This window comes from Pongo pygmaeus, chromosome 5 (assembly GCF_028885625.2).
Source record: "Pongo pygmaeus isolate AG05252 chromosome 5, NHGRI_mPonPyg2-v2.0_pri, whole genome shotgun sequence".
Classification (NCBI taxonomy): Eukaryota; Metazoa; Chordata; class Mammalia; order Primates; family Hominidae; genus Pongo; species Pongo pygmaeus.
Window position 1 is genome coordinate 55847261 of NC_072378.2, and position 22333 is coordinate 55869593.

The 22333-nt window shown below is 33.4% G+C and overlaps 1 protein-coding gene across 2 annotated transcripts in view; it reads left to right on the forward strand.

The window, feature by feature from the left end:
* HCRTR2 (hypocretin receptor 2) overlaps positions 1-22071 on the forward strand; it is a 254837-nt gene extending 232766 nt beyond the window's left edge. The window contains exons 6-9 of one of the 2 annotated variants that reach the window (XM_054492660.2): positions 14790-15010; positions 17714-17835; positions 19669-19894; positions 22017-22071. In XM_054492660.2, coding sequence (XP_054348635.1) covers positions 14790-15010; positions 17714-17835; positions 19669-19894; positions 22017-22071 — 624 coding nt within the window. Of the gene's footprint in view, positions 1-14789; positions 15011-17713; positions 17836-19668; positions 20186-22016 lie in introns of those variants that run through there. The other variant, XM_063665690.1, reaches the window with a different exon arrangement.
* The last annotated feature ends 262 nt before the right edge of the window (positions 22072-22333 follow it).

A 22333-nucleotide genomic window follows, 5' to 3' on the forward strand; every position in this document is an offset into this window, starting at 1 on the left:
TTTGTGTGTGTTATTCCTCCACACGTAATTTGTTATTTGTTATTCCTTCCAAATAATTTGTCTGTGCTTTTTTTTTAGGATGCACTCATAAACAAAATTTAAGAATGCATTGAACCAACATAACATGTTCAGAAAACTATTATATTGTGTGTTCTTTTAAAGTAATGAGAATCTAGACATAGAAATATGTCTAGGCATTTTTAGAGTAATATTCAGGAAATGTATTTTATAAACTGAATAAGTACTTTACATTTGAAATAAAATTTAACATCTGTGATTAATTGTCTTTTGTCTAGGAATAACATTAATTTTGCTTTCTATGAGAAATAGCAAATAAAAATTCCTTTAGAGTTTTTTGAGACTCTAAGTCTGAAAGGTTATATTTTTAATCAGATTTATTTAAAACATTTGAACATATAGGTTAAATCTCCAACTTCAAAGATCTCATTTTTTAGAATATTATAAGAATCAGGCAGAATGTATAATTTTAAAAACTGTATATAATGCTGATTTGGGGTTACTACACATTGTTAGATAATTCTGCCGTATCAGTGAATGTTTGTATTCATTCACTCAGTTATTCATTCCTCAAATACATATCATGAACTTTTCACATACATGTCTCACAAAAAAGCTAAAAATTCTACTTTTTGCCATTGAGGAATTCATAGTCTAGAGGAAGGGCATCGTCAGATGCAGGGTGAAAATTACTTTAAATATAAGCACAGAGAATCAGAGCAAAATGTACTAAAAGCGTATCTAACCTAGGAAAGGTAACATTTAACTTAAACCTTGATGATTTGAAGGATATCACCAACAAATACATTTAGTGGTTTGTGAGATAGAGACAAAAAGGATATGGCTCAGTCTCTCGCATTTTGTAAAATGTATCTTAAAATGCCACAATTCTTAGAGATGTATTTCTCTCGTTCTCTAAACTTACTGCCAATACTTACTTTATCAGGCTTGTGGAAGGCCATGCCATTAGTCTGTTTTCTCTGACACATTTTATCCAACTGAAAAGATTTACTGGAGTCACCTTAATTCATTAAAAAGATTTCACAAACACTTTATTTGGTCTTTGAGGATGCGTCTTTGTTTTTTTAATCAACCCTTGTTATTCAAAGCATTTTTCAAGATCATCTTTCACTGACTGGATATGAGCAACACTCATATTTTTTTAACACTATATGGCTCATAATTTCAATATTTTCTCTTTTCCTCTACTTTTACAAAGAAGTCATTTCTTTTATGACCTTATAAGTGAAACCAGTGGCAACATTTATTAACATTTTGTTTCCCGTCATTTTTTACTATAAAAACTAATGTGGACCACTATAAAATATGAGTGGTGATTTTCTAGATGTTGGTGACAGTTTTCTCAGCATTCTCCACCTCCCTATGAAGCCAATGCTTATATTTTAGGGTGTTTGTTACTGCAGCATCCTGCTTCCTAGTACCTATTATTGTATCTGTCAGGTTTTGCTAGGTTATTATTCTTCTATTAAAAAATGTGGTTTGCAACAACAGTTCTGTGCACTCCTATTACAGGTCAGTGGGGAGGGCTGGCTGGGGCACTGTGCTCCATTTGTTTTCTCATTCCAGAACCTAGTCTGAAGAAATGGCACTTTCTGGGACATGCCATTCTGGGACTGAGAGAAAAAGAAAACTGGAAGAAAAGTATATTTTCTCTTAATGTCTTTTATGAACCGGCATGTGTTACATCTTGCTTTTCATTGGCTAAAACAAGTCACGTGGTTAAACTTGATCATGAAGAGGGGACACATTCTTCTCTGACAGAAAACATCACACATCACAGGGCAATGGGGAGCTTCCTACAAACTGGGGATGAATGATCTGGAATGATACACTATGGAGAAGTCAAAAACACAAGGGCCAGACTGCATGAATTTAAATCCTGACTCCACCACTTAGCAGTGACATGAATTTTGTAAATGGCTTAAGTTTTTGTGACTCCCTTTATTAACTTTAAAACGGGGTCGTATAGCATCTTCCTCATAGGTTTGTTACATGCATTCAGGGGTGTCCAAGGGAGAGAACACCGTCGTGGGTTCTTAGTTTCTATTTCTGCTTGGGCCAGTAAAACCCCTTCCTATCCCTCTTTTCTGCTTATTACTAGAGACATAAACTAAAAACCAGGGCTTCAGGCTGTTAAAGCCTAAAACAAAACAAAACAAAACAGAACTACAACAAAATAAGGTGGGTTGGACAAGCTTGCTTAGATGAATTAACTCAAGTGCCTAAAATATAGACAGTGCTCATTAAACAAAATATCTTAATAGATGTTGTTTAATAATGGCCTCTCAACTAATTGTACTTATATTTAAATAGCAAGCATGTGTTGAATTGGTATATGTGACTATTTCTTTAAAAATGCACATTGAAATACCAGTATAGTGCTTCTTATTTGTCTGGTTCCTCTACTCTAAGATAAAGATAGTCTCGCTGTCATCTTTGTATCCCTATAAATAGCACGTGCTCAGCACAAATCAGTTGTTTTTTCATAAGAACAAAGTGAGTAGAATAGGAGAAAGTGCTGGGAAAGTTTAGAGAGGACACAGAGAATCTATTGCCCAGTTACTATGATAAACATTTGTAGAAATGCATTAGAATCTGAAAAATTTCTTGAAGGGGAAAAAGCAATTAATGAGCATGTAGGGATAAAGATATTTTAGATTTAGATTCAGATTTTGTTGGGGAATGTTCAGTGTTAAGATTATCACTTATTTCCTTATTTTTACTAGTTAGTGTGCATTGTATAAAAGATATGCTTATAATTTCTTATTCATTTGTTTACAAATTGACATACCTTTAAAACTCTTTCAAGGTTGTAATGTATCTTTCTTGTTATTTTTACATGGTAAAACTTTACCATGATACCATGGTTACCCTAAAGTTTACATGGTACCATCAGAGAAAATGTTTTAAAAAGTTTGTTAAATGAATGAGTGACACCAAAATCCAAACAATTTAATTTTCTACCATTTAAGCATATAGTTTGACATTTCCCAAACTCTAAAATAAATTTTAAGATAAATTGCATCACAGATTCATAAATAAGCTACATTCTTTTCATGAATTATCCTGATTGGTACAAGCCACATGATTCAGAAGATTTGCAGTAAAATGCTTGGGCTGTGAAACTAAAGTCATTTACAAAACAGATTGGAATGGAAAATACCAAGTTCAGCTGAACTCACTTTAGCAGCCACAATAAAGTGAATTAACCCCAAATGGGTGATTACATAGAATTCTGCTTGAGCAACTCTCAATTTCCAACTGTTAGTGTCTATAAACAAAGTTGTAAGGCATTATGTGCGCCATAGGCTACATTAAGTGAGCCATCAAATGAAGAGCTTGTCCTATTTGCTTAAAATTACAGAGAGGCATGAAATCTGTTATGTACTTTTGAATTAGTAAGTGTAAGATTATTAGTGAGCAAATTGTGTGTCCTTGTCAGACTTTCTTAAGACGTTTAAGCCTCATTAAAAAAAATAGCTAATGCATTGCTGTGAACTACTTAAATTCTCTCTCTCTCTATCTCTTTTGGCAATTTGACTCAGAGTACTCAGGAAATTCTACAGATTATTTGCTAAAACTTATTTTTTTAAAGAACTTAGCTTGCTTGACCCTTTCATTTATCTGTCAGCATTTTTTCTAGTTCAGACCCTTCATATAATTCAACACTAAATCTTAATCGTCATGTGCTTGTGTTAATTTATTTCACAATTATTAAGCACATACTTCTGTGTCAGCTATGGTGTGAGGTACTGAGGATGGACTGTAATAGATATTTGGGTCTGAAACTATAGTTCAGCTTTTCAAGGACTTTGAAAGACCTTCCTGTTCCTAACTCTTATCACAAAGTTTTCTGCTGCTCTTTATTCAGCACTCTTCTAAGAGAACTTAAGATAAATAATATTTGATGATGACAAATCAGTCCAGTGTGGGAAAATAGGCAGCAAACAAATTACAATTGCAGGGACAGAATCAGGAAGGCAGTAACTCAAGTCCATACAAAAAAAAAATAAGGAGCACCAGTAAAGGTAACTACATAGGTAAATACTATAGACAGAATAAACATATTTATCTTCTGTTATCTGATGTAAAGAACAACTGCATAAAATAATAGCTATAAAATTGTGAAGATTCACCTTATAATGTATACAGATGTAATTCAAAAAAGGAGGAGGAAATGGAGCTATATTGGAGCAAATTTGTTTTATACTATTGAAATTACATTGGCATAATCTAATCAGCTTATTTAGATTAAGTTGCTAATTTTAATCCATAGTGTAACCACTAAGAAAATAATTTTTTGAAAAATGTTGAAATATAGGTAAAGCAATAAAAGAATTAAAATAGTATACAGAAAATATTTAACACAAAATAAAGGAGTAGTGAGGAAATAGAGGAAGACAAGAGATACAATATATATAAGTCACAAATAGTAAAATGGCAGATATAAATTATATTTTCTTAATAATTAGATTAAATGTAAATGGATACAATACTTCAATCAAAGGGCATAGATTGACATTTGACATAATAGATAAAAACCAACCAATAATTTAAAAAAAAAAAAAAAAAACCCATGATCCAACTTTATGCTGTCTACAAGAGACATACTTTGTATTCACATATACAAATAGGTTAAATGTAAAATAACAGAAGAAGAAGTACTAAAATAATCACAAAAAGGGAGTTAATGTGGTTATACTAAAATTAGACAAAATAAATTTTAACAAAATATTACTATACATAGAGAGGGACATTTCATAATGATGATGGAGTCGATCCATCAGGAAGATATAAAAGTTGTAAACATACATGCATTTAGCAACTGAAACCCAAAATATACCAAGCAAAAAGTAGTAGAATTAAGGAGACAAGTAGGCAGCTAGACAATTATAGTTGAAAATGTTAATACTCACTTGCAGTAATGGATAGAAAAAACAGGCAGGGCGTGGTGGCTCACCCCTGTAATCCCAGCACTTTGGGAGGCTGAGGCGGGTGGATCACAAGGTCAGAAGATCTAGACCATCCTGGCTAACATGGTGAAACCCTGTCTCTACTAAAGATACAAAAAATTAGCTGGGTGAGGTGGGGGGGCGCCTGTAGTCCCAGCTGCTCAGGAGGCTGAGCAGGAGAATGGCATGAACCCGGGGGGTGGAGACTGCAGTGAGCAGAGATCGTGCCATTGCACTCCAGCCTAGGCAACAGCGAGACTCTGTCTCAAAAAAAAAAAAAAAAAAAACAAAAACAAAAACAGGCAGAATAGCAACAAGGAAATAAAAGATTTAAACAAACTATGAAACCACTGGGCTAACTGATATTTATAGAACATTCCACCAAAAACAGAAGAATGCATATTTATCCCATATAACATTTTCCAGGTTAGATCATAAGATATGCTCTAAAGCAAGCCTCAATACATTTTAAACAATTAAAATAATAAAAAATACATTTTCCTATCATGATGAAATTATATTAATTAGAAATTAATTATAGAAAGACATTTTTGAAATTCACAACTGTATTAAAATTAACTCTTTTAAATAATCAATAGGTAAAAGAGGAAATCACAAGGGAATTTAGAAAATGTTTTTAGATGGATGAAAGTGAAAACACAACATATATACACATACAAAATGCAGCAAAACAAGTGCTGAGAGGGAAACTGATAGCTATAAGCATCTATATTAAAACAGAAGAGGGCTTTTAAATAGAAAACCCTAACATTCCACCAAAAGAAACCAAAAAAAAAAAAAAAGAAAAAATCAAAATCATAGCAAATAGTAGGAGGGAAATAATACAGATTAGAAAGGGAATAAATGAGCCATAGAAAAACAATAGAAAAAAATCTATAAAGCAGAAAGTTGGTACTTTGAAAAGATCAGAGAAAATGACAAACCTTTTCCTAAGTTAATCAAGAAAAAAGAGAGAAAACAAAAATCACTAACATCAGAAGTTATCTTCCCAATTTGATTTGCTTTTGCTTGATCTATCGTTACTGTCATTACAGAGACAAGAAGAGAATAAGAGAACAGTATGAAAAAAATTTATGCCAACAAATAGCCTAGATGAAATGGACAATTTCATAGAGAGACAGAAACTACTGTACCCTACTCAAAGAGAATTAGGAAATCTGAATAGGGATTGAATTAGTAATCAAGAAACTTCCTACAGAGAGAAGCCCAAGTGGCTTCACCATTGAATTCTACTTAACATTTAAACAAGTATTAATGTCAGTCCTTCACAACTGTTTCCAAAAAATACAAAAAGAGGAAACACTCTCATTTCCTTCCATGAGGTCAGAATTTCCTTGATACTAAAACCACAGACATTACAATAAAATAAAACTACACACTAATATACTTACAAATATAGATATGAAAGTATCCAACAAAATGCTATCAAACCAAATCCAACAATATGTAAAAAGAATTATACACAATGATCAACTGTGAATTATCCCACCATTGCAAGGTGGGTTTAACATATGAAAATCAATCAATGTATTGCATCATATTAATGAAATAAATGTCTAAAACCACATGATCAACTTAATAGATGCAGTAAAACCACTTGAAAAAATACAATATGCATTCATGATAAAACTACTCAACCATCTGGGAATGAATGGGACTTCCTCAATTTGACAAAGGTCATCTATGAAAACTTCATAGCTGACATCACTCTTAATGGTGAAAGACTGAATATTTCCCTACTAAAGTCAGAAACAAGACAAGTATGTCTGCTACAACCATTTTCATTCAATATTGAATAGAACTGATTCTTTACAGGGCAAACAGGCAAGAGATAATATTAACAATAATAAAAAATAAAAGGCATGACGATCACAAAATAAGAGGTAAACTATTTCTACTTGTAGGTTATGTGATATTTTATATAGAATATCCTAACGAATTATTTTGCAAAAAAATACATTAGAACAAATAAATGAGTTCAGCTAGTTTTCAGGATGAAAGATTAATATACAAAAATCAATTTCATTTTTATACATTAGCAAATAAAAATTTAAAATGAAATTAACAAAAAATCATTTAAATAGCAACAAAATTAATCAAATACCTAGAAGTAGATTTAATAAAAGAAGCTTAATAACAGACTTCATCCAGGCTCAATTGCTTATGCCTGTAATCTCAACACTTTGGGAGACTGAGGCGGGAGGATCACATGAGGCCAGGAGATCAAGACCAGCATAGTCAACGTGGCGAAACCATGTTTCTACTAAAAATACAAAAATGAGCCAGGCATGGTGGTGCAGTGCAAGACTATAATCCCAGCTACTCGGGAAGCTGAGGCATGAGAATCATTTGAGCCTCAGAGGTGGAGGCTGCAGTGAGCTAAGACTGCACCATTGCACTCCAGCCTGTGTGGCAGAGTTAGACTCTTGTCAAAAAAAAAAAAATTCTTCAACATAAACATGTATATTTAGGGAATGTCCAGAAATTACAGAAACATGGATTCCATGCAGCAGTTATAATTCCCTAAAAAGAGAATTATGAATTCACTGTATTGCTGAGGATTCTAACATAACCACCAAAGATCCAGGGAGAAAATTACCCTATTTTTGTATTTAAAAAGGTGCATCTATTGAATGATGTGGTTCTAGTCTCTATATAGGCAACAAAAATAATGAAAAGGAAATAGCTCTGGATTATTAAAAATAAACAGTATGTTAATCAAATCAATTAAATAGATAATGTTCCTTCAATATTTTCAAGTCCTATACATGAATATCATTTACAATCATAATTATTAGCAACTTTAATGAGTAGGCCACAGTTATACAAGTTTCTCGAGTCAGTTCGGAACTATTTCCATTCAAGCAACCTATAGTCCATTTCTGTAACATTTTGTTCTCCATCATCATATTCAGTCTCAGAAAGGTTACCAACACAGTCCTTGAATCACATGTAGTACAGGTTAAGCATCTCTAATCCCAAAACCTAAAATTCTAGCTTCTCTAAAATCCCAAACTTTTGAGAGCTAACATGATGCCAGAAGTGGAAAATTCCCTTGCTACCTCATGTGACAGGTCGTGTCAAAAGTCAACCAAAACTTTGTTTCATGCCCCAAATTATTAAAAATGTTATATAAATTTGTTTAAAGACTATTTGTATTGGGTGTTTATAAAATGTAAGTAAGTTTTGGGTTTAGACTTAAGTGCCATCTACAAGATATCTTTTTATGTATGTGAAAATAATCCAAAATCCAGAAATACTGACATCTGAAACACTTTTGGTCTCAAGACTTTCAGATAAGGGATATTTAATCTGTACACAACATGTTCACCTACAATTACAAAATATCATTGAAAAAAAAGAAGGACTACCTAAATTAAAAGATATTCTGTGTTTATGGATTGGAAGATTCAATCTTGTTAAAATAGAAATAGTCTTCAAATTAATCTATGAATTCAATACAATTCCTATGAAAATCCCAGATGGCTTTGTATTTTGGACACAAATTGACAAACTGATCCTAAAATTAATGTGGAAATGCAAGGGATAGAGAAGAGCCAAAATAATCTTGAAGAAGAAATGGAAAACTTACTTCCTAATGTCAAATCTTAACAAAAAGCCACAGTAACTAAGACGGTGTGATACTTGCATACAGTTAGTCATATAGATCAATGGGATAGAATTCATGGTCCAGAAATAAACTCTCATATTTATGATTAGTTGAGTATTGATAAAGGTTTTAACACAGTTCAATGGGAAAAATCATAGTCCTGACAACAAATGGTGTTAAGACAATTGTATATCCACAAGCAAAAGGATGGAGCTGAACCTCACCTCACACCATATTCAAAACTTAGCTCAAAATGGACCATAGATTTATATGTAAGAGCTAATCTCTTAGAAGAAAACACAGAAGAAAATCATCATGACCTTGGCTTAACCAATAGGTTCTAAATATGACACCAAAACCAAAAGCAACAAATGACAACATAGATACATTAGACATTATCAAAACAAAAACTTTTGTGCTTCAAACTGCACCGTTAAAAAAGTTAAAAGTCAGCCCATATAAATGTAGAAAATATTTGCAAATCATATATGTGTTAAGGAATTTGTATCCAGAATATACAAAGAACTCTTATGAATTAATAATTAAAAAAATTACAAGTAGGCAAAGACTTGAATACACAATTGTGCAAAGATATACAAATGGTCAGTAAGCACATAAGAAGGTGCTTAACATCATTACTCATTAGAGAAATATTAATCAAAATCATGAGATACCTATTCACACTCAACAGGATAGATCTGTTTTAAAAGGCTGTAATCATTATTGGTAAGGAGGTGGAGTAATTGGAATCCTCCTACATTGTTGGTGGGAATGCAAAATGATGTAACTGCTTTGGAAAACAGTTTGGTAGTTCCTCAGAATCTTAGAGAATTACCACATTACCCACCAATTCAATCTCTAGTTATAGACCCAAAGAACTGAAGACATGTTTACACAAAAACTTACACATGAATGTTCGTAACAGTATATAATTCCTAGTAGCCAAAAAGTGGAAACAACCCAAATGTTATCAATGACTAATTGTTCTATATGCAAGCAATAAAATATTATTCAGCCACTAAAAGAAATGAGGCACTGATATATGCCACAAGATTAATGAATCTTGAAAACATACTAAGTGAAAGAAGCCAGGCACAGAAGGCCACATATTACATAATTCTATTTGCATGAAAATGTTGAGAATAGGCAAATATATAGAGCCAAAATAATTTGTCCTTGGCAGGGGCTGGCAGAATGGGACAATGAGAAGTGACTGCTAATGGATTTGGAGCCTCATTTGGAGGTGATGAAAATGTCTAGATTAGATAGTGAAGATCTGATAGTTGCACAACTCTGTGAATATTCTAAAAATCATTTTTTGAACCCCTTAATGCAGTGAGGTTTATGGTATGTGAATTATATCTCAATAAAATGTTTTCTTTTAAAAAGAAAGAACAAAAATGATGGGATATTTTAAAATTTTAAAAAGTGAAGACTTTTTTTTTTTTTTTTTTTTTTTTTTTTTTAGAAAGTTCTACTGCTGAAAGCACAGGGAAGCAAAAAAGGTTGAACACACAATTTGACATGTTAATGTAATGAGAGACTGTAATAGGAATTATCCACGGGTTGTTTTTTCTGTACTTTCTGACTAAAGTTTTTTTCTGTACTTCTATAGACTTTAAAATGGTCCATAGATGTGCAAAAAATGAGAGAACCTATTCCATGAAACCATATATCAAGTCCCAGAGAGCAGAGGGAAAACCTTTTTTTTTTTTTGCAAAGAAGTCATAGACCGTGTGACAGAATAATGTTGCGAGACTACAGATCTGGAGTTGGACAGGGGCAGGAGGCATAGTGAGAAGATCAGGTATTGCAGTTGTCATCCATAAGGGCCATCTGTACATTCTGAAAGTGGAGCTATTCGTAGTGAGAATGATGTTAAGAAAAGGAACGAATAAAATTATAGCCCTCATTATAAGAATTTAGCATGCAAATCTTATCAGAGCAGTACTGAGGTAAACAAAAAGTGTCAAGAAATCATGGAATTTAATGTGAAAAACTCCGTCAGTGTTGGAATACAGTCATCTTCATATGGTGGTGGGCGTAAGGGGCAAGGAAAATTTTCATAGTCCCTGCTGAACAGGGAAACGTAAGGGGATTATCACTTCATAGAAGACCACCAGTGCCTACCAAATATGTTATACTCTATTATGATGAAATGGGTAATGGGTTAAGGAATACGGTAAGGGGAAAAGAGACTTGTTCTACAAGTTTCTTAGCACTTAGCAAATGGAGCAGGCATTTGCTATGCATTAAAAAATAAGCATCATCCAAACTCTCAGACTCATCCAGCCACAAACTTAACTCTTTGTTCCTCCTCCTCCCAGATAAAATTCTTAACTTATTTCCATTTGTCATCTTTTTCTCACTAACCACCACCTCCACTGATGTCTCAGCCCACTTCAATGTAGCTTCAACTTTCATCATCACAGTGAAACAGCTTGCATGAAAGTTACCAATGATTTCTAAAGAATATTTTTAAAATTTATTTATTGATCTTTTGGTAGCATTAAGCAATGTTGTTCGTGGTTTCATTGCTCATATACTTTCTTCCTACTTTGATTTGAATACTTTTTGCTTCGAATACTTACCTTTCCTTCCCTGACCAGTAAATGCCACTTTGCTAGGTCTCTTCACAGCTCCATACTTTTTTTTTAGGTAGTCCCTTGCCCAAGCACTTTTTAAATGAGGTGAGTATCTAATATATATACACATCAGACTAGTCCTCTGGGATACACACAATCACAAATACACTTAAACACTCATTGTACCTTTATTATAAATCTTGAAATGAGTTTTTATAAGTCCTGCAACCAAAGTTTAAAAAAGAATAAATTCTTTTTTTAAATTGTTTTGGCTATTCCAGGTCTTTTGTACTTTCATAAAAAATTAAAATCAGTACTTTCATTTCCACAAAAAAGACTGTTGTGGTATTGAACGTGATTAATTGCATTAACTCTATAGATCAATTTGGGAGAGTATTGCCATATTAACAATACTAAGCCTTTTAATGCATGACCACAATGAATATATTTATTTAGGAGTTCTTTATTATCTCTCTGCAATGTTTCATCATTTTCAGTATATATATATATATATTATGAAATATATATACTTATACATATAATTTATGAAATATATATACTTATACATATATTTTATGAAATGTATGCCTAAAACACATTCTTTTGATATTGAAACTTTTAAAATTTAATTTTCCATTTATTGCTAGTATATAGAAGTATAATTGATTTTTTTGTTTATTGATTTAGTGACCTGCTCCTTGCTAAGTTCTTTTATAAGTTCTAGCGGGTTTTTGGTAGATTCTTTAGGATGATCTTTGTAAGCAATAATTTCTTCTCAATAGAACCAATCTGTAGGCATTTTATTTATTTTTCTTTTCTTCTTGTATTGGCTCAAAGTCCAGTACAATGTTGAGTACAAGTGGTGAGAGAAGACTTGATTTTTTGAGTGGTAAGCCAACACTGCATTGCTAGAATAAATCTGATTGAGCAAATGGTATTATCCTATTTATATATTGCAGGATTTAATTTGATAACATATTTTTAAAGAGCTTTCTATCTCTATTCATGAAGGATATTTAGTTGTTAGCTGTCTTTTGTTGCCATATCTTTTATTATAAAGATAAACGTGGCCTCATGAAATTTGTTGAAAAATATTACATTTTCTGTACATTTCATTAAAAGTCTGAACAAGATTGGAATTATTTATTCTTTACTGTTTGATTGAATTCATTAACGGACCTATCTGGGCCTGGAGATTTTCTTGTAGCATAGTTTGTAAGTACAGAGTCAGTTTTGGTCACCTTTGTCTTTCAAGGGCTTTGTCCATTTCATGTAAGTTGGCAAATTCATTGTTTATTCATAATATTTTTAATGTTTGTAGCATGTTTGCCTCTTCCTCATAACTTTATCCTGGTCACAAACATTTTTTAAGACAGAGTGGGTTTTAAGGTCCATCATGTACATGCTATTTCCAATTCATAACTGTGGTAATACATTTTTCAGGGTGTATTTTTGTGTTAAATATGATTTATAAAGTTTATTTATAATCGTGAAATAAATTGTTGTGCATGTATTTTACTTAATCCTTCTCAGTGCCTGCTTGATTCAAATCTCTGAGATTTACAATAATGTACTTTTAGGGATGCATTAAGGATTACTAGTGCATAGTTCCTGGAGCTCAGTAATGTCAGTTATTCCTCTTAATTTTATACGGAGTTTCTCTGAATTCTCAGTGTCTCTAGACAGCTTATCAATGGAGAAATTTATGTGTCCTCAAAATGAATGCAGGATTCAGCATCTTCTATCCTTATTTAGATCATTGTCTAAAAAGGGCATCACTACATTTTTTTTTTCCCGATTTCAGGGACCATAGCTTTCTCTTTATGAAAACTGTATTTTTTTTTTTTTTTTTTTGAGATGGAGTTTTGCTCTTGTTGCCCAGGCTGGAGTGTAATTGTGTGATCTCATCGGCTCATTGCAACCTCCACCTCTTGGGTTCAAGCGATTCTCCTGCCTCAGGCTCCCGAGTAGCTGGGATTACAGGCATGTGCCACCACGCCCAACTAATTTTGTATTTTTAGTAGAGGCGGGGTTTCTCCATGTTGGTCAGGCTGGTCATGAACTCCCAACCTCAGGTGACAGAAAACTGTTTCTAATGGCTGCAGAAGTCATCAGATGCAGAATGTTGATTCTCTCCTTCAGGGGAACAGTCAGTGATAGAATCACTAAAGTTTAATTGATCTATCAGAGATCATTTAGCAAACAGTTCAAGATCATTTAGCAGACACATACAGGCTTTTCATGATAGGAGTCTCCTGGAACATTCCAGCATCCACTGCTCATTCTTATCAGCTATTTTTTAAAATTGCTATTTAAAATGAGAGTCACAGAAGAGAAAGTTCCTATCTCTCCCCAACCAATGGGTAAAAAAGATTGTCTACATGACAAGACACACAGAGTGAGAACACAAGTAATTTATCCGATATTTTCCATTCAAGGGCAGGTTTTTGTTAACATCATTTGCCTCTTCAAGAAAGAAGATGGTCAAAGGAAATGTCATATTAATTTATCTGTGTGGACATATAAGTTAAAATTCTGTTCTCAAATTAAAGATTATTGAACAGACTTTGATCTTGTGGTGTAAAAAGCAACAAAATCTATCGAACATCTATTCTGAGAGACCACAAGGACACATTGATCAGTACTGGTTTGCCTCACAGAGACAGAAAGTAAAAGCTGAGTAATCTTAACAGAACTACGGTGGCCTTTTCTTGTGCTTGTTGGCACATTTTCCTCTTTAAAAAATTATGCATGCTGAATTTTATTGTTCTGTTCACTAAACCCTATCAATCTTCATGCGCTTACAATTAAGAAAATATTATACTTGGAGGGATTCCCTGCTATTATCAAATAACTTTGAAAGGAAATGGAAAAGTACAAGTTGTGTAATTACTGTTACAAATTCCAGCTATTTGAAATATTAATGTTAAGACCGCAAAAAATCCTCAATGGGTTTGTGTGCATTTTAAAGGGCTGGACCACAAAATTGATTTCAAACAATTTCATAACTACAAATAGTGAACAACAAAAAATACTTGATTTTTTAAAAATATCCTTTCATTCAAAGGTTTGCTTTGTCCGAACTCGAGAAGCAGAAAACCTGAAAAGCTACAGGTAAAGTCCTATCTCTCTGTCTGGCAGCAGATGGCAGTATTGATGCGTGAAAAATCCATGCAGGTTGCTTGACGTTACTTGCTGGGTTTTCCTTTGCTTTAAAGTTTGGTATCTGAGCTGAACAAAAATTCCTAATAAGATAATATGGCTGACATCCCTTTATCATTCTCCTTTCCCAAGCTTTGTTCTTTTTACAAGGAAATATCTTTTCCACTTGCAGCTTTCTTTAAACATTGACAAAATTTTGATGTTTAAACTTTTTTTTCCACACAAACTCCTATTTGGCATTCGTCTGAATTAATGCCAAGCACATACTAAGCTCAGCAAATGCTCTGGAGAAACAGGCGCTCAAACCTCCCACACCTCAGGCGTCTGGAAGCCTTTCCTAACTGTGTTTTCTAATTACTTCCCCAAAGTGGAACTTTCCTGAGTCAAATTGCAATAAGGGTCTGTCTCTTCTCCTTTCAGATCCCTGGAACATCATCTGTAGTTCAGAGAAAATGGAAGCCCCTGCAGCCTGTTTCACAGCCTCGAGGGCCAGGACAGCCAACAAAGTCCCGGATAAGCGCTGTGGCGGCTGAAATAAAGCAGATCCGAGCCAGAAGGAAAACAGCCCGGATGTTGATGGTTGTGCTTTTGGTATTTGCAATTTGCTATCTACCAATTAGCATCCTCAATGTACTAAAGAGGTAAAACTTATCTGTTATTTGAAAATGAAATAGCCTGCCTTTTCTTGATTCTTAATTAACTTTTTTTTTTTTTTTTTTTTTTTTACTAAGCCAGAGAAAAATCTAAACTTTCTGCCTAGATACCTTGTCAGGCCAGATGACTCAGTTATGTTGTTACCACCAGGTAAGGCGAACAGCCTTTAAGAGTGCTCAAACATGTGCTTTTGTCATGCGTATTCTCAGTTGCATGGCAGACATAAAACAGATGTTTCTCCAATCTCTTCAAGCTAGTTGCTAAACCTTAGATGCAGGCAAAGTTCTAATGCGTAACAACTCATTTACAGCTTGCAGTTCTTTCTTGATGAGAACAAACGGGTTTTTCAAAACTTCGTTTTCAAAAACATACGCAATTGTGAGAGAATTATATCTTAAGGATAAAAAGAGATAAGAATCTTATGTTAGTATTCTAATTACACTTAAAAGTGCATTGGTGAGCACTCTTAAAAAAAAGCCATCAAGGCAGATATGTATGTCGAATGTCTAAACAGAAGAATTCATTTCCTGAAGTCTCTGAATCAAGCTCAGGGCAGATATTAATAAAAATCAATGAGGGAAAGTATGCTATTTGCTACACTGCAGGCACAACTATTAAGTTAAAAATATTGACCCATGACATGAACAGCAGATGCAGAGGCAGTGGTACACACTAAACTTCATGGCCAGCCAACTTTATTGGGAATTATCAAAACTGTTCCACATAGACTGGTCTCAAGGCAATACCAATTCTTGTTTACAACAGGCTTTGAACTTAAGCTAGAATTGCTCCTCTCACTTTTGCCTGATTCAGAATCAACATTATATTCCTCACAGCTGGGAACTCTGAAGAGCCACAGCTTTGGCTGGAGTCAGAAGAAGTGGTATAACCAGCCACAAAGGGTTCTCATTTTCTTTGGCCCCTGTTTTTGATGGTTTAACGGCTTTTTCAATGGAGAAGAAATGGAGAACAAACTTTTGTTCAGTGATACTATTTACTACAGTCACAGCCTTAAAGATATATGATTTTTTTGTGGCCTGGGTCCTTGAGACATATGCCAGCTCACAAGAAAATAGAAATTATTTTGCCCTCCATATCTTTTTGTGCTTTGCCTCTTATTATTATTATTATTATTTTTGCTAACAGAAATTTAATACAAATTTATTATGGCCACCTGCTAGATACTGTCTTCTGCTTTTAAGAACTTTATGAGCATGTTATGTTACTGGATGGGTTTTATTCTTTCTTTGTCTTTCTAATCTTCTTTCTCTTTTAGTCAGTCTAAATTCAATGAAAATTGGATTTACCTCTCTCTGGGTTACGTATTTGGATTTCCTGTATTTCAGAACTTGCTCTTTCCTTTTATTTCCAAATACTTTTTTTGTCAATAATATTTGTCTTATTCTTCTGACTCAAATCCCTTCCTTTCCAAGGAAAACAAATAACTTTCAAAGGAGCAAGGCCATGTTAAATTTAAGATATTTCAAGTTTTTGGGCATTCTACTCTTTTCCACAGCATAAAAACTTTTGAAAAAAAGAACTTGAAAATTGTTTTTCTTGTTACCACACACATTTTTTTTCAAATGCTTATATTTATTTGTCCTTGCATATGAAATTTGTTTTTTCTTTCTCCCACAAAAACCATTCCTAGCTTCTTCTCCTTAAAACTTAACTTTTTGCCAAATTAGTCAAAACCAATTTATTTACAACAGTTCAGGTTTGTCCAAGATTTCAAAGACATTTTGAGGTAAAGGGTCATAACATAGTACAAATTTCTTTTGTCCGTATTGTTTCACTCTATATAGTATTTTTGTAAAACTCTAGTACTCTTTAGAGCATCACCTTATACCAGAAATGCATTGTTGTCATGCCTTCTTGCTGTAACACACACACGCGCACACACGCACACACACACACACACACACAGATACAGACAAAGATGGAGACTTTAGCAGGAAATATATATGATTTTTGTCCTACAATCTTATTGAGTAGCTGTAAGTTATCTGTTGTAGGTTAGTGATTAGAATTTAATAGATGGAATATTTCTAAGTATGGAGAAAATTTTTAAATAGTCTTTAAGGATAGCATAATAAAACGTTTTTTAAAGTTTAAAATAATACATGAAAAATTGACATTCATTAATTTTTAAAAATTACCAAAATTCTGCCCATCAAGAACTGTTTCTTCTCTGGGTATTAAGTAGTCCCAGAAGGCAAATTTCAGATAGTCCAGGAAGATTGGAATTGAAGGCATATTATACTTTGATCAATACATAAATGAAAGTAGGAAGAAGTACTTGAAGACTATCATTTAGGAGTGATTTTTAAATGATACACATAATGGAATATTAATACAACATCATTCAATTGTATTTAGAAAGAAAATGAAATAAAGAAGATATATATTCAACTTCCATATTCTTATTTACAAGAAATACCGCATCTGCTATTTGTGGGAGGGAGAGACCCTTCTCTGACCTGATTTGGCTTTTGATTTATTGATTGTGCTGTGGAGGTTCTGTTCAGGCACTGAAGTTATTCTAAACCAATTATGGGGTCAGAAACCAATCTGTGGTCAATTCCTGCAACCAAAGAGGACAGGGGTTAGACCAACCTCTACCAATAGCCTTGTTCACCTTTGAATTTAATTATTTAAAAGATACTTTTCTGTTGTTTCTTTTCCTGCAGAGTATTTGGGATGTTCACCCATACCGAAGACAGAGAGACTGTGTATGCCTGGTTTACCTTTTCACACTGGCTTGTATATGCCAATAGCGCTGCGAATCCAATTATTTACAATTTTCTCAGTGGTGAGTTTTCAACTTTTCTTCCATAAGCCACAGTTCTAACCAAGGATGAGGAATCAATGAACACTCTTCAATTATATGAAGAGTTTAGTTGCTATGTGAGATATATCTTTTCCCTGACCTGATTTATCTTGAGTTTCTTCTCTTTTGAGGCAAACTATTTGTTACTGAACTCATCAGAGAAAATGAACTGATTTTTTCCATGTAAAACGTATAAGAAATGTTATAATAGAAGAAAAGTAAACGTTCTGAGAAATCAATAACACAAAATCTTACATGACATACTTTAAACTCATGATTTACAAAAATATAAAATACTTTGTTCTGTTTTGCCTTGCTATATTATTCCTTTGCCAAAATGTGTAGCCTAATTGAGACAGAATTGGGATCTATTCACTTTTAGATATTTTGCTATATTTACATTTCTCTTGTGAGTATCATCTCTTGGATTTATCTCAATATTTCCCACTGACTACCAAAAATAGTATTACTCCTAAATAACATATAAGTTAAATGATACACACATACATATACGTGTAACTTATACAATTTGTATCTGTTTATGGAATCAATATGATTATAAAAATCATTTAAATCACTGTTGTTTATTCACATTTTGCCCGACTGACTTTTAGAATTATGTTTTAATTAGCTACATTTTTACGTTGCCTTAATCTCCAACTCATTGGCGATTTCTTTGTTATTTCTGTCTTCAAATATATGGTGATTTTATGTGGAAGAATAGAAATTCATTTTGTGGCATATTTAATAGAGCTTGTGCATCTTCCAACTTGATCTTTGGCCTTCTGGTTGCACAGGTTGAAGAAAAAAGGCAACCAATTAGATTGGTGAGAAATAATTTTGTTCTATTTAAAAAAAAAATCTAGCACAATGACTAAAGCTCTGAACCTCGCACTAAGCAGGTAAAGGCTATGAGGAAGTTGTAATGAGAAGTGTTTGAAGCAGAAGTCACAGAACCAGGTCAAAGTCCTAGTATGGAGGATAAAAGTGAGTTAGAGGAGGCAACTGATAATCACTGATAACTCATTATGTGACTGCTATTGTGCTGGGCCCATGAACATTCATCTTCTCATTTAATCACTGATAACTCAGTGGGTAGCTGAGGCTAAGAGAGAAGAAATGATTCGCAATACTGCCATTCACACTAATAAAAGTGATTGATTCATTCTCATAGTTCTCCAATATCTCCTCCATAATTTAAAGACAAGGAATACCTTCTATAGTATTTTTCCCCCTTCAGTTTTTGTTCTTTCTTAGATAGATTATGAAACTGAAAATTTCCTGGATATTTGAGTGTATTTTTCTAGGTATTTTGTGGATTTAATTGTTTCAGTATCAGTTATTTAGAGTAAAATGCAGGGGTAATTTTTGCATAATTTTGTCTTTGTATGACATAAGTTTCATTGTGTTTAATTATTAAATATCTCTGAGAGTTCTTCTACTGATGATCACTTCCATTATAGTTATGTAGATAAAATATACCAATATGCGTAAATATATGAGGTTTGACTATAAAGGAATGAAGCAAATTCCAAGCACCATACTGCACATGTACCCTAAAACTTAAAGTGTAATAAAAAAAAAGAAACGAAAAAAAAAAAGGCAGCCTCATTATTTTATGAAAATACTCATTGTTTCAAGAGTCTACCAAGCTTCCAATAAACTCAATTTCCTTCTTCTATTTTCCCCATCTTTGCAAAATATTACACCTCATTGTTAGTTTGGCTCAAAGGAGCAACTCAGTTGTACCCTATTCATAATTTGTTGAAGCATTTATGCATAATTCCTTTTCCTTTCATTCTCTCTGTTTGCCAGGAAAATTTCGAGAGGAATTTAAAGCTGCGTTTTCTTGCTGTTGCCTTGGAGTTCACCATCGCCAGGAGGATCGGCTCACCAGGGGACGAACTAGCACAGAGAGCCGGAAGTCTTTGACCACTCAAATCAGCAACTTTGATAACATATCAAAACTTTCTGAGCAAGTTGTGCTCACTAGCATAAGCACACTCCCAGCAGCCAATGGAGCAGGACCACTTCAAAACTGGTAGAATATTTATTCATATGACAAGGATACCTGAGTAAAACTATCCTTTTTAAAATCACTGGGAACAGAAATTTTATTATCCTATGATGTGAAGCTAAAATTACTTGTGGATCTTTTTTTTTTTTTAATCTATTGCTCTTTGGAAATAAAAAAAAAAGTCAGTTTAAAATGATTTCTCAACTTTTGATTTAAATATGTTAGAAGTTTAACCTTCAATTGAGCTTATTTCAGGCTATTTCACTTTTAGTTTCATGTATTATAATGTGTGTCAATTAAATGTTTAAACATTTCTAATTCTTTTTATAATCCCTTGCTATTTTAATCTCTCACATTCAGATTGGTTCCTAAAAATTACCAGAATCTATCCAATGATTTTTTTTGCTACTAAAAGAAGTAGCAATTACTAATTCTGAATTAACAATAGACATGTTAGTTGACTTAATAGTTTTTTTAAAAAAAAATCACAAGACTGTTGTTATAATGTGATATCTGAGAAAATATTTATATATAAAATAGCATATTGTGTTAGGTAATTCCAAAACTATCTTACAAAACTATATACTCACTCACACAATTTTCTCAGGTTTGCAAATTGACCATTGCTAACATTTCTTGTCTCAACATATGGCCAGTAAGACTCTATTACAGTAAAAGTTTTAACATAATTTCCATCTCTAACACTTTAACATTTAAGAATAAGCTAAATCACATCATTATGTTCTTTTAACAACAACAACAAAAAAATGATATAGTCAGCCTTGCTGGATTAAATTAAAAATGCACCACTGTGCTAGGTGCTAGGGAATGAGGTGGCGTCGATGCAAACATGCCTTCAAAAGAGCTTCAGTCTAGTGAGGGAGACATGTTGACAGAGTGCAAGGCAGCAAACAATCTGGGGGACAATTCTTGGTCATGGCAGAGCAGTGAAGCTACCAAGGACAGTGGTCTTCACCAGAAAGTTTGTAGCGCAGTTGCACTTTTTTTTTTTCTTCAATTTAATTACAATGACAGTTGATGTCAGTGGATTCCATCTGGGCCTGGGGCTGAGTACCAGGTGGTTAAAAAATAGAGGGGCTTGCTCTTAACTCACACATACATGAATAGACTATCGTATATTTTGTAGAAAATGTAAGATCTAGGAGTCAAAGCACTGAATATTCAAACTTATTCCCCTGAAAAATTCTTCTGATTCAAATATTTACTTGAAAATTAAATTAAAAGTAAAAGAAGTGTTTATGAAAGATGATTTTCATCTCATATTATGGTAACAGGTGTTCTGATTGTATTGAAACAAAAGATGTGGGGCACAGTGTTTTAAGAAAAACTTTCATTAAAATTAATTTTTATTTTTTCATTTTTCCATTACTCGCAGAGAAAAGTAATACAGCCTAATTATCCACAACTTGTTTTCAAATCTTGGAATTTGGGATTCTGTTACCTTGTGCCTTTTATGACTCAAAGCAAAAACTATCTTCTTATACAAGGTTTATTGAGATCATATTGTGAAATATCAGCACTATATCAGTGAAAGCAAAGTATTTTAACTCTCTCCTTTCTCCCCTTTGTATATTTCAGAACTTCTTTTCTTATTTATGCTGCATGAAAGGAGAGTTGTAATTTTCAGATCGTGATGACAGCACTTTAAAAAGTTTGAGGATAACTTCAAATAACGTTGATAATATGCCTTAATAGCCAGTAATAGCTCAGAGGAAGAGTAAATTCCTTAGACCCAAATATACCTACTTACGATTTAAAAGAGAGAAAAGGGAGAGAGATTGAGAGGGAAAGGGGGAGAGAGAGGAAAAAACTGACTCAGAGAGCAGCAGTTATGTGACGGATGGGAAGTCAGAATTCCTTTGCTCTAAATCAGTGATTCTCAAAATGTGGTTTCTATACCATCAGCATCAGCATCAGCATCATCTGGGAACTTACTGGACATGCTAACTTCCACCCTATCCCTCACCTACTTAACCAGAAACTTTAGGGGTAATAGCCCAGAAGCTGTGTGTTAAGCCCTACAGGTGATTCTGAAGCACTTTAAGATTTGAGAGCCACTGCTTTAAGTGATACCATCTGACATCAGTTTATCAGCCTGTGTGAAATAAAGTCTTTTACTGCACAGGTGTCTACAACAGGGGCCACAATCATCGCTACCGTCAACGTGGTTGGATGTCTGAAACAAGAAGCTGAGTATCAATGTTGACTCTCACTCATGTCATCTTATTAAAAAAAAATTCAGTTTACAAAACAATCGCTACTGATAAGTGCAGTGTGAAAGACTGGTTTTAAGGCACTTGTGTGCTTTATGTCCACCTGGATGACTTGAGTTTTTAACTAAAACTTTCAAATCCATATCTTATTTATACTTACTAAAGTTTGTTTTGCAGAAGCGGATAGTTTCTAAGAATGATCATTTCATGGAAGGAGATATAAAATAAA